The sequence below is a fragment of the Benincasa hispida genome, chromosome 3, assembly GCF_027475165.1.
Source record: "Benincasa hispida cultivar pf3 chromosome 3, pf3_genome.v1.1, whole genome shotgun sequence".
NCBI classification, from domain to species: Eukaryota; Viridiplantae; Streptophyta; class Magnoliopsida; order Cucurbitales; family Cucurbitaceae; genus Benincasa; species Benincasa hispida.
The window spans coordinates 8,136,085-8,150,792 of record NC_143480.1 but is presented as its reverse complement, the minus strand read 5'-3'; the positions used below and the strand labels follow the sequence as shown (position 1 = coordinate 8,150,792).

The 14,708-nt window shown below is 36.2% G+C and overlaps 1 protein-coding gene across 1 annotated transcript; it reads left to right on the top strand.

Moving 5' to 3' along the window:
- The first annotated feature begins 12,772 nt into the window (after positions 1-12,772).
- Positions 12,773-13,596, top strand: LOC120074512 (olee1-like protein). The gene is made up of 2 exons (XM_039027663.2): positions 12,773-13,021; positions 13,111-13,596. The coding sequence occupies exons 1-2, from the start codon at positions 12,862-12,864 to the stop codon at positions 13,455-13,457; spliced, it is 507 nt and encodes a 168-aa protein (XP_038883591.1). The 5' UTR covers positions 12,773-12,861; the 3' UTR covers positions 13,458-13,596.
- The last annotated feature ends 1,112 nt before the right edge of the window (positions 13,597-14,708 follow it).

The following is a 14,708-nucleotide window of genomic DNA, read 5'->3' as shown; positions in this document are numbered from 1 at the left end:
TTGTATCTTAGGACTTCAGTCTTCAAGCATGGTAAGCTTTAAGAGTCAAAGAGTCTGCTGATTGTAGAGAAATCTCTCTAAGCTCTCTGGAGTGTAGAATTGCCGACCTCTCCAAATAAGGAGAGCTTCTCTATTTATAGAGTTCACAGGTGGGCTTGGGTGATCCATGAGTTTTGTCTTTGGATCCAATTAGTTGGTCTTGGGCTTGGTTGGTTCATGGGTATGACATTTGGGCCTAATTAGTCGGATTTAGGTCTGATTTGACATTTGGGTCAAATTCAACCTGCTTAGTTGGACTTTGACCCAAATAATAATATCAAATTAGGCCAAATTGATCTTATCTATTCAACGGTCATGATAAAACCATACGACGTCATCGAAATTTATCTTCAACTTTAATTTGGGATATATGTCAACTCCTAATTGAGCCCAAATTTAATGATTTGGAATTTCGTCATTAACTTAGTAAATGACGTGGCAACTTGTGATTGGTCCAAGATTTCTCATTCAATAAATTCCACTTTTGAGATTTATGCACAAACATGGGTGGATGAATCTCGAAAAATATAAAGTTTGAATCAAAATCCAAATATATTTGTTATTGAATTTGACCTCAATTGATGTGTCAGTCAAACTATGGATTTAGTACATAAGTTTAACTTGAATTTGGGATAAAATTTAGAATAAAATTTGGAATACGGCCAAATTTATGAAATATTTTGAATTTTGTCCCAATTTAATTTGATTTTAATTTAAAATAAAATTGGGGATATGCCTAAACTTCAATAAAAGATCAATTGAAGTTTTTTTTTCTTATCCACAATCTATTTTGATTGAAGATAAAAACTCAACATTGAATAACTTGAATTTGGAATAAATTTTGGAATATGACCAAATTTTAATTTGAGATTAATTTAGATCTTTCCCACAATTTGATTTGGAAATAGAGATAATAACCTAAATTTAGATGAATTTGATATAAAATTTGGAAGATGCCCACATTTTAATTTGAAATTTTATCCTCAATAATTTGGCTTGAGGGTAAAAGTTGGGTGATTTGGTGATTTAGATTTGGGATAAAATTTGGAATATGCCCAAATTTTAATTTGAGATTTTACCCTTAATAGAAGATAAAAGTCTAATATTTAGATTGAGGATAAATTTTGGAATATGCCTAAATTTTAATTTGAAATTTTATTTACAATTTAATCTCTGAACCATTTGATTTTGAATAAAACTTAGAATATGACAAAATTTTAATTTGTGATTGTATCCGCAATTTAAATTTGATTTTAAATAAAATTTGGAATATGTCCAAATCTTAGTTGAAGATAAATTTGAGTACAAAATCTAATAAAATCAAATTAGATAGGGAATTTGTTTAATTTTTTTATTTTAATTTGAAATTAGGATAGAATCAAATTAAGAAATCTAATAAGAATCTAATATTTTAAATCAAATCTTTATTTAATTTGAATTTCCTAATTTGTTATGGAATCTAGGGAACCTCTATAAATAGGACCCTAAACCCCTCCATTATTCTCATCTCCTCCTCTTCTTCTACACTATCCTTTCTCTCTCTTTTCTCTTCTTCTTCCAACGTTTTCTTTCTTCTTCTTCTTCCTTTTTTTATCTTTTTTTTTTATTATTATTTCTTCTTTTCAATTTTCCTTCCTTTTTTTTTTCTTTTTTTTTTTTTCTTTTTTTTTTTTAACTTCCTTTTTTTCTTTCAAGCGAAGGCACATTTGAATTTTGAAGATGAAGCGAAGCCGCACTTGAATTTTGGAGATGAAGTGAAACCACATTTGACTTTTGAAGATGAAGTGAAACCACATTTGACTTTTGAAGATGAAGTGAAACCACATTTGACTTTTGAAGATGAAGTGAAACCACATTTGACTTTTGAAGATGAAGTGAAACCACATTTGACTTTTGAAGATGAAGTGAAACCACATTTGACTTTTGAAGATGAAGTGAAGCCGCACTTGACTTGTGGAGATGAAGTGAAGCCGCACTTGACTTGTGGAGATGAAGCGAAGCCAAGTCTACCAGACTATGGAGATGAAGTGAGCCATGCCAGACTATGGAGATGAAGTGAGCCACGCCAGACTATGGAGATGAAGCGAGCCACGCTAGCTTTTGGAGATGAAGCGAGCAACGACAACATTTAGAGATGAAGCGAACCACGCCAGACTTTGGAGGTGAAGCGAGCCACGCATACCAACCATAAACTTGAAGATGGACTGGAGCCGTGCACCCCGACCTTGAACTTGAAGTTGGAGCGGAGCCATGCACACCGACCTTGAACTTGAAGATGGAGCGGAGCCATGCACACCTTCTTGAAGATGGAAGTGGAGCCATGCACACCAATCTTAAACTTGAAGATGGAAGCAGAGCCACGCACACGGATCTTGAACCTGAAAATGGAGCGGAGCCATGCACACCGACCTTGAACTTGAAGATGGAGTGGAGCTATACACACCGACCTTGAACTTGAAGATGGAGTAGAGTCATGCACACCGACCTTGTACTTGAAAATGGAAGTGGAGCCATGCATACCAATCTTAAACTTGAAGATGGAAGCAGAGCCACGCACACCGATCTTGAACCTGAAAATGGAGCGGAGCCATGCACACCGACCTTGAACTTGAAGATGGAGCAGAGTCATGCACACCGACCTTGTACTTGAAAATGGAAGTGGAGCCATGCACACCAATCTTAAACTTGAAGATGGAAGCAGAGCTATGCACACCGATCTTGAACTTGAAGATGGAAGTGGGGCCATGCACGCTGATTTTGAACTTGAAAATGGAGCAGCATCGATGGAGCCTATGAACTTTTGATACTTTCTCTAGATGATTATTGAGAAAGCTTATTGGGAGAAATTCTGCCGAAGTTTCCAGCCGTCGAAATTGAGGAAAGTTCTTGTCTTCTTTCTTAGCAGGTTTAGGCTTCCATGTCATCTTTTTGCCTTTCTTTTTATGAGTCTTGTTCCTTCTTCTATAGCTTCGATAGGATAGCAACTCTTTTTGGGTGGAGTTTGGCTGTCTTCTTTTTCAACGAGTCACAACTATTCACCCTTCGTTGTCATCTTCAACGAGCTCATCTTTCTTTTTGGAATTTGCTGTTTGAATCTCTTGCTGGAACTAAACAACTATAGGCTTGAAGGCTCCAAACTGGATCAGGCTTTGTCTTTGAGCATGGGACACAGACAGTGTTGGAACACTTGAAGTCGCCACTACTATAGCATGATTTGTCTGAGCTACTTCATCTAAATCTACCTCAATCTTCTTTTCACTAGCAAAATTCAGAATTCGTTCCTTCAGCACGAAGCACCTTTCAACTGGGTGACTAGTGACCTGATGATACTTGCAGTAGTTAGGATCATCTATTTTTCCTTCTTGTTCCGACCGCTTGCATTCCGACAGTTGAATAAGTTGCTTCTCTAGTAGTTGCTCCAACATATCTACCACATCAGAGTCAGGGAATGGATAAACCTTCTCTTGTCTTTCTTTAAGAGTTGGACGACACTTCTCGCCCTCATTATGCCTTCTTTCAAATTTTGCTTGTTTTCCTTTGGAGGAAAATTTCAGCGGGGTTAAATGAACAACTATATATTCTTTTATGGCACTATCCACGATCTTTTCAGTGCCCTTAGCTTCATTCTTGTATTTTCTCCCTTCAGGGACTAGGAAATCTTTAGTTCCCTTGTTAGCGATGCTCAGCTCCATATCATGAGTGCGTGTTGCCAGCTCCTCAAACGTACGAGGTTTTATCCCTTGTAGGATGTAGAGAAGCTCCCAGTGCATGCCTTGAGTGCACATCTCCACTGTAGATAATTCAGTGAGTCTATCTTTGCAATCTAGACTTAAAGCTCTCCATCGATTGATGTAATCGATGGCTTCTCTCCCTTCCACTGTTTAATGTTCGTCAGCTCCATCATGCTAACAGTGTGCCTTGTACTGTAGAAGTAGTTCAGGAACTCCCTTTCTAGTTATTCCTAACTGTCAATCACTTCTGGATCCAAATCAGTATACCAATATAAAGCATTTCCTTTCAAGGAACGGACGAACTAGTTGACTAGCTGGTCTCCTCTGGGTTCTGCATTTTTGCAGGTTTCAATGAAGTGTGCAACATGTTGTTTTGGATTGCCCTTTCTATCGAACTGTTGGAACTTTGGAGTTTGATACCCAACTGGCATTCTCAAGTTGTCGATTCTCTTGGTGTATGGCTTGGAGTACATAAAGGAAGTTTGCAATGATCCTCCGTACTGAGCTCTTATGGAGTTTGTGATCATATCCTGGAGCTGTTGAACTGACAAGGAGACAATAGAGGTGAATTGTGGTGGCTAACTTTCCTGTAAGACAGTATTTCCTTTGTCATTGACTTTTTAGCTGGAGATTGACTTGACTGTATCTCGAGCCTATATCTGATCTCTTAAAGCAGCGATTTCATGATCTCGCTCCTCTACAGCCTTCATTAGGAGATTTATCTTTACCTCCATCTCTGCCATAGATGATTCAGTCGTTACGTCAGTCATCATAACAGACACTACATCAAAATGTGATTCTTTCTCTGATAGATCAGTAGTAGAAGCATAGTTCTCAAACAAGGGATTTTCTCTGATGACGATCCTACCTTTAGGAAGTTCTATCAGTTGGTCCCAGATTTCTTCCATGATGACAGAGCTTATGTAAGTGTTGCTTGCGACGGTAGCTTTGGATGAAACTTTCTTTGGTGCCATTTGTAGATTTGTTGACTCGGATGACGAGAGAGAGATGAGAGGTAGAGAGGTCCCACTGGGCGTGCCAATTTTTTCGCGCGAGATTTCAAGAGAAATTTATTTCGTGGAACTTGAACTTTTTATTTGTATTAATTTTGTGGAAAACGAGTACAATCTCCAATACATAGTATTTTGATGCTTTTAAAATAAACTATAATCTTTAAGTTGGTTGATCTTCTTGAACGATTGGCCTTTAGGCTTGTTGATCTTTTTGGGTGATCGACATTTGGGCTTGTTGATTTTCTTGGATGATCGGCCTTTGGGCTTGTTAATCTTCTTGGATGAGCGGCCTTTGGGTTTGATGATCTTTTTAGATAATCGAACTTGGGCTTGTTGATTTTCTTGGATGATCGACTTTTGGGCTTGTTGATCTTTTTGGACGATCGGCCTTTGGACTTGTTGATCTTCTTGGACAATCGGCCTTTTAGCTTGTTGATCTTCTTGGATGATCGGCCTGTGGGATTGTTGATCTTCTTGGAGGATTAGTGTTCAGACAAGGCTTCCGGAGAAACTTGTTTCGTGGAGTTGAACTTAAGTTGATGTTGATGTTGATGTTAATTTGATGCGATGTAGTTCGATCTCTAGTGCTTGATCCTCTGATTCTCTCTCGGGTGAATGTGTGCGCTTGATGTATAAAAATGGGGAGTGTGGATGTTCTTGAGCTTCGAGTCTTGGAAGAATGCTTGTATCTTTAAAGGACTTCAATCTTTAAGCGTGTTTAGAATGCTTGTATCTTTTTCAGCCTTTAAAATGCTTGTGTCTTCAAAGGACTTCAGTCTTCAAGCGTGGTCAGCTTCAAGAGTCAACGGGTCTTCTGATTGTAGAGAATTCCTTTTAAGCTCTCTGGAGTGTAGAATTGTTGACCTCTCCAAATGAGGAGAGCTTCTCTATTTATAGAGTTCACAGGTGGGTTTGGGCTTGGTTGATCCATGCGCTTGGGGGCCCAATTAGCTGGACTTTGACCCAAATAATAATATCAAATTGGGTCAAATTAATTTTATCTGATTCAACGGTCATGATAAAACCACGTGGCGGCATCAAAATTTGTCTTCAACTTCTATTCGGGACATATGTCAACTTCTAATTGAGCCCAAATTTAATGATTTGGAATTTCGTCATTAATTTAGTAAATGACGTGTCAGCTTGTGATTGGTCCAAAATTTTTCATTCAACAAATGCCCCTTTCGAGATTTATGCACATATATAGGTGGGTAAATCTCAAAAATTATAAAGTTGGAATCAAAATCCAAATATATTTGTTCTTGAATTTGACCTCAATTGATGTGTCAGCCAAACTATGAATTTAGTACATAAATTTAACTTAAATTTGGGATAAAATTTGGAATATTTCCAAATTTACAAAAAAATTTGAGCTTTGTCCCAATTTAATTTAGTTTGGATTTAAGATACAATTTGGGATATGTTCAGATTTTAATAAAAGATCAATTGAGATTTTTTTTTTCTTTTCCACAATTTATTTTGATTGAAGATAAAAAAAAAAAAAAAAAACACATAAGACTACACAACTTGAATTTGGAATAAAATTTGGAATATGGCCAAATTTTAATTTGAGATTTTACCCCAATTTGATTTGGATTTAAGATAAAATTTGGGATATGCCCAAATTTCAATAAAAGATCCATTGGATTTTTTTCTTATCCGCAATTTATTTTGATTGAAGATAAAAACGAATTTGGAATATGGCCAAACTTTAATTTGGGATGAATTTTAGATCTTTCCCAGAACTTGATTTGAAAATAGGGATAAGAACCCAAATTTGGATGAATTTGATAAAAAATTTGGAATTTTATCCTTAATAATTTGGTTTGAGGATAAAAGTCTGATGATTTGGTGATTTAGATTTGGGATAAAATTTGGAATATGCCCAAATTTTAATTTGAGATTTTATCCTTAATAATTTGATTTGAGGATAAAAGTATGATAATTTAGATTTGGAATAAATTTTGGAATATACCTAAATTTTAATTTAAGATTTTATTTACAATTTAAATCATTTGATTTTGAATAAAATTTGGAATATGGCTAGATTTTAATTTGTGATTTTATCCACAATTTAAATTTTATTTTGAATAAAATTTGGAATATATCCAAATCTTAGTTGAAGATATATTTGAGAATAAAATCTAATAAGATTAAATTAAATAGGAATTTTGTTTAATTTAATTTGAAATTAGGATATAATTAAATTAGGAAATCTAATAAAAAAATTTTATTTTATCCTAATTTGGAATATTTTAAATCAAATCTTTTATTTGATTTGGATTTCCTAATTTGTTATGAAACTTAGGAAACCTCTATTCTGACGGTCGGCAACTTCGGCAGAATTTCTCCTAATAAGCTTTCTCAATAATCATCTAGAGAAAGTATCAGAAGTTATTACATGTCATACTGTCGGCATAGTAGAAGTCGACAATAATCATATGACTGCTAAAGAAGTCAACGACCCAGAAGAAATGAAGCAAAGAACTTCTGTCTTCGATCGTATTAAGCCTTTAAGTGCTCGATCTTCAGTCTTTCAAAGATTGAGTATGACCACGGTAGGAGAAGAAGACTAATGTCCAACGACTACTTCTGCTCGAACTTCAGCCTTCAAAAGACTAAGTATATCCACATCAAAGAAATATCAACCTTCAGCATCTGCTTTTGATCGTCTCAAGACAACAAGCGATCAACGTAAAGGAAGGATGAAAATCTTGAAGCCAACGTCATTCCATGAAGAAAACAATGACGAAAAAATTCACAGTTGTGTCCCTTCAGCATGAAGAGGAAATTTCTATTGACATAAGTACAGAAGGTTCCTTGATAGTGAAGCCAAAACTCATCATATTGACGAATCCTACAAATGAAGAGGATGATCAAAACCATGATGAAATAAGAGCTTCTGAAGTTTAAATGAAGAAGCTCCTCATCGCAAGAGCCTAAACTGCATGATGCTCTTGGCTTGCATGAGCTTAAAATATGAATGACCGAAAAAAAAAAACTTTGTACGAACTACGTTACGACTTGATCCCTGTCATTATAAAGGTTACATAGACAACTTAGAGTAATTTAAGTTCAGTCGCACATAAAAAAACATTCTTTTTTAACTACGTTATGACTTGATCCCTATCATTATGAAGACTACGTAGACAGCTTGAAAGAACTTCAAGTTTCGTTTAACTAAAAAAAACTTGAACTACGTCATAATTTGATCCCTTTCTTCAAGGGTATGAAGGCAACTTAAAAAAAAATTAAGTTTAATCCATCAAAAAGGGTACCACAACCACCTAAGTATGATACTACAAGATTGATGTTGATCATCCTCGTAAAAGAATGACACTCTAGATTGAAGATGTTCATCCCTATTGGAGGCAACACAACAGATTGAAGAAGTTCATCCCTCGTAGGGAGCTAGCACAGTAAATAAAAGACACACACTTGGAATGCACTTCGCTTCCTCTTTGAAATCAAACTTGGATGCTCTTCCATCTTCAAGTTCAGAGGTTTCATCGATGTTTCATCTTCATGCTCAAGTCTGGAGGCTTTGCAATGCCATCTTTATGCTCAAAGTCGTGAAGTTGAGCTCAATGCGAAGATTCATTGATGATTCATCAAACTCAAGTGTAGAGGATTCAACGAGGCTTCGTTAAGCTCAAATGTGGAGGTCTCGTTGATGCTTCCCCATCTTCAAGTTCAGAGGCTCCATCAATGCTGCTCCATTTTCAAGTTCAAAATCGACGTGTATTACTTCCATCTTCAAGTTCAAGATCAGTGTGCATGGCTCTGCTTCCATCTTTAATTTTAAGATTGGTGCGCATGACTCCACTTCCATCTTCAAGTTCAAGGTCGGAGTGCATGACTCTGCTCCATCTTCAAGTTCAAGGTCGATATGCATGGCTCTGCTCCATCTTCAGGTTGAAGATCGGTGTGCGTGGCTCTGCTTCCATCTTTAAGTTTAAGATTGGTGTACATGGCTCCACTTCCATCTTCAAGTTCAAGGTGTGCATGGCTCCGCTCCATCTTTAAGTTCAAGGTCGATGTGCATGGCTCCGCTCTATCTTCAAGTTCAAGGTTGAGGTGCACGACTCCGCTTTATCTTCAAGTTCAAGGTCGGGGTGCACGACTTCGCTCCATCTTCAAGTTTATGGTTGGTATGCATGGCTCGCTTCATCTCCAAATGCTGTCGTGGCTCGCTTCATCTCCAAAGGCTAGCGTGGCTCGCTTCATCTCCAAATGCTGTCGTGGCTCGCTTCATCTCCAAAGGCTAGCGTGGCTCGCTTCATCTCCAAATGCTGTCGTGGCTCGCTTCATCTCCAAAGGCTAGCGTGGCTCGCTTCATCTCCAAAGGCTAGCGTGGCTCGCTTCATCTCCAAAGGCTAGCGTGGCTCGCTTCATCTCCAAAGGCTAGCGTGGCTCGCTTCATCTCCAAATGCTGTCGTGGCTCGCTTCATCTCCAAATGCTGTCGTGGCTCGCTTCATCTTCAAAGGCTAGCGTGGCTCGCTTCATCTTCAAAGGCTAGCGTGGCTCGCTTCATCTTCAAAGGCTAGCGTGGCTTGCTTCATCTCCAAAGGCTAGCGTGGCTCGCTTCATCTCCATAGTATGGCGTGGCTTCGGTACACCTTCACAAGTCAAAGCGCGGCTTCACTTCACCTTCACAAGTCAAGGCGTGGCTTCGCTTCAACATCACAAGTCAAGGCGCGACTTCGCTTCAACATCACAAGTCAAGGTGCGACTTCGCTTCAACATCACAAGTCAAGGCGCGACTTCGCTTCATATTCATAAGTCAAGGCATGGCTTTGCTTCATATTCACAAGTTTGGCGTGGCTTCGCTTCATCTCTACAAGTCTGGCGTGGCTTCGCTTCATCTCCACAAGTCTGGCGTGGCTTCGCTTCATCTCCACAAGTTTGGCGTGGCTTCGCTTCATCTCCACAAGTCTGGCGTGGCTTCGCTTCATCTACACAAGTCAAGTGCGACTTCCCTTATCTCCAAAAGTCAAGTGCGGCTTCACTTCATCTTCAAATATCAAATGCGGTTTTGCTTCATCTTCAAAATTCAAATGCAGCTTCGTTTCATCTCCAAAATTCAAGTGCGGCTTCGCTTCATCTCCAAAATTCAAGTGCGGCTTCGCTTCATCTCCAAAATTCAAGGGCGGTTTCGCTTCGTCTTCAAAATTCAAATGCGGCTTCGTTTCATCTCCAAAATTCAAGTGCGGCTTCGTTTCATCTCCAAAATTCAAGTGTGGCTTCGCTTCATCTCCAAAATTCAAGTGCGGCTTCGCTTCATCTCCAAAATTCAAGTGCGGCTTTGCTTGGAAGAAAAAAAAGGAAGTTAAAAAAAAATGAAACAGAAAAGTTCAAAAGAAAGAAAAAAGGAAAAGAAAAGAAAGAAAAAAGGAGGGAAAATTGAAAAAAAAAATATAAAAAAAAGATAAAAAAAAAAAGAACAAAGAAAACGTTGGAAGAAGAAGAGAACAAAGAGATAAAGAAAAGTGTAAAAAAAGAGGAGGGGACGAGGATAATGGAGGGGTTTAGGGTCCTATTTATAGAGGTTCCCTAGATTCCATAACAAATTAGAAAATTCAAATTAAATAGAGATGGATTTAAAATATTAGATTCTTATTAGATTTCCTATTTGATTCTATCCTAATTTCAAATTAAAATAAACAAATTAAACAAATTCCTTATCTAATTTGATTTTATTAGATTTTGTACTCAAATTTATCTTCAACTTAGATTTAGACATATTTCAAATTTTATTCAAAATCAAATTTAAATTGTGGATACAATCACAAATTAAAATTTGGTCATATTTCAAAATTTATCCCAAATCTAAATTATTAGACTTTTATCTTCGAGCCAAATTATTAAGGATAAAATCTCAAATTAAAATTTGGGCATATTCTAAATTTTATCCCAGATCTAAATAGAATTTTTATCCTCAAGCCAAATTATTAAAGATAAAATCTCAAATTAAAATTTGGGCATCTTCCAAATTTTATACCAAATTCTATCTAAATTTAGGTTCTTATTTCTATTTCCAAATCAAGTGGTGGGAAAGATCTAAATTCATCCCAAATTAAAATTTGGCCATATTCCAAATTCAAGTATTCTATGGAGTTTTTATCTTCAATTGAAATAAATTGCGGATAAAAAAAAATCTAAATTGATCTTTTATTAAAATTTGGGCATATCCAAATCAAATTAAATTGGAACAAAGCTCAAAATTTTTCGTAAATTTGGCGATATTTCAAATTTTATCTCAAATTCAAGTTAAACTTATGTACTAAATTCCTAACACATCAATTGAGGTCAAATTCAAGAACAAATACATTTGGATTTTGATTCCAACTTAATATTTTTCGAGATTTATCCACCCATATATGTGCATAAATCTTGAGAGGGGACATTTGTTGAATGGGAAATTTTGGACCAATCACAAGTTGCCACATCATTTACTAAATTATTGACGAAATTTCAAATCATTAAATTTAATATTATTATTTGGGTCAAAGTCCAACGAAGCCCAAAAATAGATTGAATTTGACCCAAATGTCAAATCAGACCTAAATCCACCATGGACCAACTAAACCCAAGTCCAACTAATTGGATCAACCAAGTCTAAGCCCACCTGTGAACTCTATAAATATAGAAGCTCTCATTGGAGAGGTCAGCAATTTAGAGCTTATAGGGAATTCTCTGTCAGAAGACTCTTTGACTCCTGAAGCTGACCCCGCCTGAAGACTGAAGTCCTTCGAAGATAAAAACATTAGATGCAAGCATTCTGAAGACTGAAGTCCTTTGAAGATACCGCAGCTCTGAAGACTGAAGTCCTTTGAAGATATAAGCAAGAATTCATCAACAAGCAGAAGACTCCCAAGATTCCTGAAGCTGCACTCCTAGAAGACAGAAGACCCTTGAAGATACAAACTTGAAGATACAAAGACTCTTCCAAGACTTCTACTTTAAGAACGTTCGGTGTTTTTCTTCTTCAAGTCAAGCAAATCAACCTCAACATAAACACAAACTCAAGTTCAACTCCACGAAACAAGTTTTTCCGGAAACCTCGTGCGAACACTAATTCTCCAAGAAGATCAACAAGCCCAAAGGTCGATCATCCAAGAAAATCAACAAGCCCAAAGGCCGATCGTTCAAGAAGATCAACCAAAGTTTATTTTGAAAGCATCAAAATACTATGTATTAGAGATTGTACTCGCTTTCCACAAAATTAATACAAATACAAAGTTACACGAAATAAATTTCTCTTGAAATCTCGTACGAACAAATTACTACAATCTTCAATAATTTTAAAAAAATTCCTATATTTCTTATAATTTTTTTAAAAATACAATATTATTTTTTAAAAAATAAATAAATCCCAATGAAGAGTGGTGGCAGAATGCATATGCAATCGAAACTCAATTACTTGCTTCGTGATTTGTGTAAAGGAAATCTTGGGTGCAGTCTCAGTTGCATCCAATAGACGACTATCTTGTGTCAATTATATTTTTACTATATAAATACAAGTGGAGCATAAGATTAGATGCAACAACCAATAAAATGGAACTTCACTAAATTTGAAGAGTTGGACTCTACTCATAAACTCATATGCCATGTGTATATTATGCTTATCAGGGTGGAGATTAAACCATATAGTTTATACTTAGGCTTATTTTAGTGTATAAAATAATATCAAATTAAATGCGCCAATTAAGGATTAAATAGTAATTATGGCCGTTTAAATAAAATTTAAGAAGTGATAGAAAAGAAAAAGAAAGAAAGGAAGGCATTTTTAGAGTTGAAATATTGGAAATTGGCAAAAGGAAAAAGATGGTCAAAAGACGTATTCTCCACCGTTAACAAATACCAAAACCTCCTAAAATAACTTTGAACCACACAAACCCAACAAACTAAACCTCCCAAAAAAAACAAGCACTTAAATCCCTCCTATAAAAACAACCTCCTTTCCCATCCTTCAATTCAATCCTCCACTGCAATTCACGTACAATATTCTCCATCCATCTTCCAATTACCCAAAGAGGGAGAAAAAACAGAGAGCAGGGAAAGATACATATAAAAAATGGCAAAATCATGTGCCATCATTCTTGTTTCTGCCCTTTGCTTTCTGTCCTTCTTCGACATTGCCCTCTGCAGCGAAGATCGTTTCTTCATCGAGGGAAAGGTTTATTGTGACACTTGCCGCATCCAATTCTTCACCCGCGTCAGCAAGTTCTTGGAAGGTAATTAACATAATTAATTAAAGAAATAAACATTCATTTACAATATTATATGTAATAATGATTAAAGTAAATGTGGTATGATGAATCAGGCGCTAAGGTGAAATTGGTATGCCGTGATGAGGCCAATGTTGCAAATGAGACATTTACAGGGGAGGCAGTGACAGACAAGAATGGAGTATACAGAATAGAGGTGGACGGAGACCACGAGGAGGAGATTTGTGAAGTGTCATTGATGGAGAGTGCCGATAAGGAGTGCGGTGAGATTCCTACAGATGGGTATGGTCATTTTGCCAGAGTCAGCATCTCTGGCAACAATGGCATTATAAACCCTGTTCGTCGACCCAACCCACTTGGGTTTATGAAGAAGGATGCTCTTCCAGAATGCAAGGAGGTTCTTCGTGAGCTTGGTTTTGATGACGTTGGCCTTCTTGCTTAATTTCAACCCTCACCCAATTAATTCACACTCTTCAAAATAAGCCTGCCTCTCTTTGATGTATTGAGTGATCCTGTTGTTTGATTTGATGTAAGGCCTCTTTCTAACTACTCTAATAAAGCAATTCATTTTAACCCTAAAACACAAATTTATGTGTTATAATCTAATTCTATTCTAGTTTATTCTCTATATATTGAAGGTTAATTCCATAAGGAGAATTTGAATTTATAGAATTTGCTTTAATTTAAGGGTGTAAGGCCCCAACTCTTTTTATCTTCCTAAGTTAACACTTAGGTGAATGACTCATTTGAAAATGAGTGACATAAGTTAAGCTTAGCCAAAGGTAAAGTTGGAAATTTGGGATTAAAAGACCTAAAATAATATTAATAAGAGAGAAGGTGGATAAATGAGAATTTAAGATGAAAATGATATAAAATGAGTTTAGTAAGGAATAATGTTGGAAATTAGAAGATTTGGATAAAAGAAAATTATAAGATAGTCAACCTTTGAATTTTCTTGTAATTAAAGTAAATAATCAAATTAAGGGGAAAATTAAATTATTAATTGGTAAAAGAATTAGTAAAGTGTTAAATAGGGGAAAACTTATCAAACATGAAAATTTTAAGTTGAATGAAATGGAAATTTGTAAAAGTATCGAAAGGAATTGGGAATAGTTTTGGGGGAATTTACAAGTAAATTATTAAAATAATAATAATATAAGTAAATAAATAATATGGAAATAATTTTGAAGTAATTACTTATATTTACTCTGAAGTTACGGAAAAGTGGGTTATAACATGCTCATGTGGGGAAGTAGCTGCCGTCAAGGGGAAATTGGTTGAAGAAAAGGTGGCTGTCGGGTAGTATAAGAACAGAAGAAGGCAATCGACGTTCACAAATTGTTGATGAAAATTCCGAATTACCTGCAGAAATCGAAAGAGAGACGAGTGATGAAGAAGAATGAAGGCTGCTGCAGAGGAATCCGTCCGGGAAGTTGAAGGAATTTAAGAAAAACAGTAGCTTGTCTGAAGTTCATCGAAAACAGAGGGATTCTGCTGTTGGTACTGATTTTTGAAGTATTAAAAAATTATTGAAGCTTCAAATCTTGAGGTTAGTTAGTTTAGTCAGTTTAAAGGTTAATTTAAAGTTTTATACAAGAAAATTGAGACGAGTTTGGTCGAATTTGATGAAATTGGGGCTGAATTAGTTGATAAAAAGCAGTCAGAAAACAGAGTGAGGCAGAGGGTGGTTGGC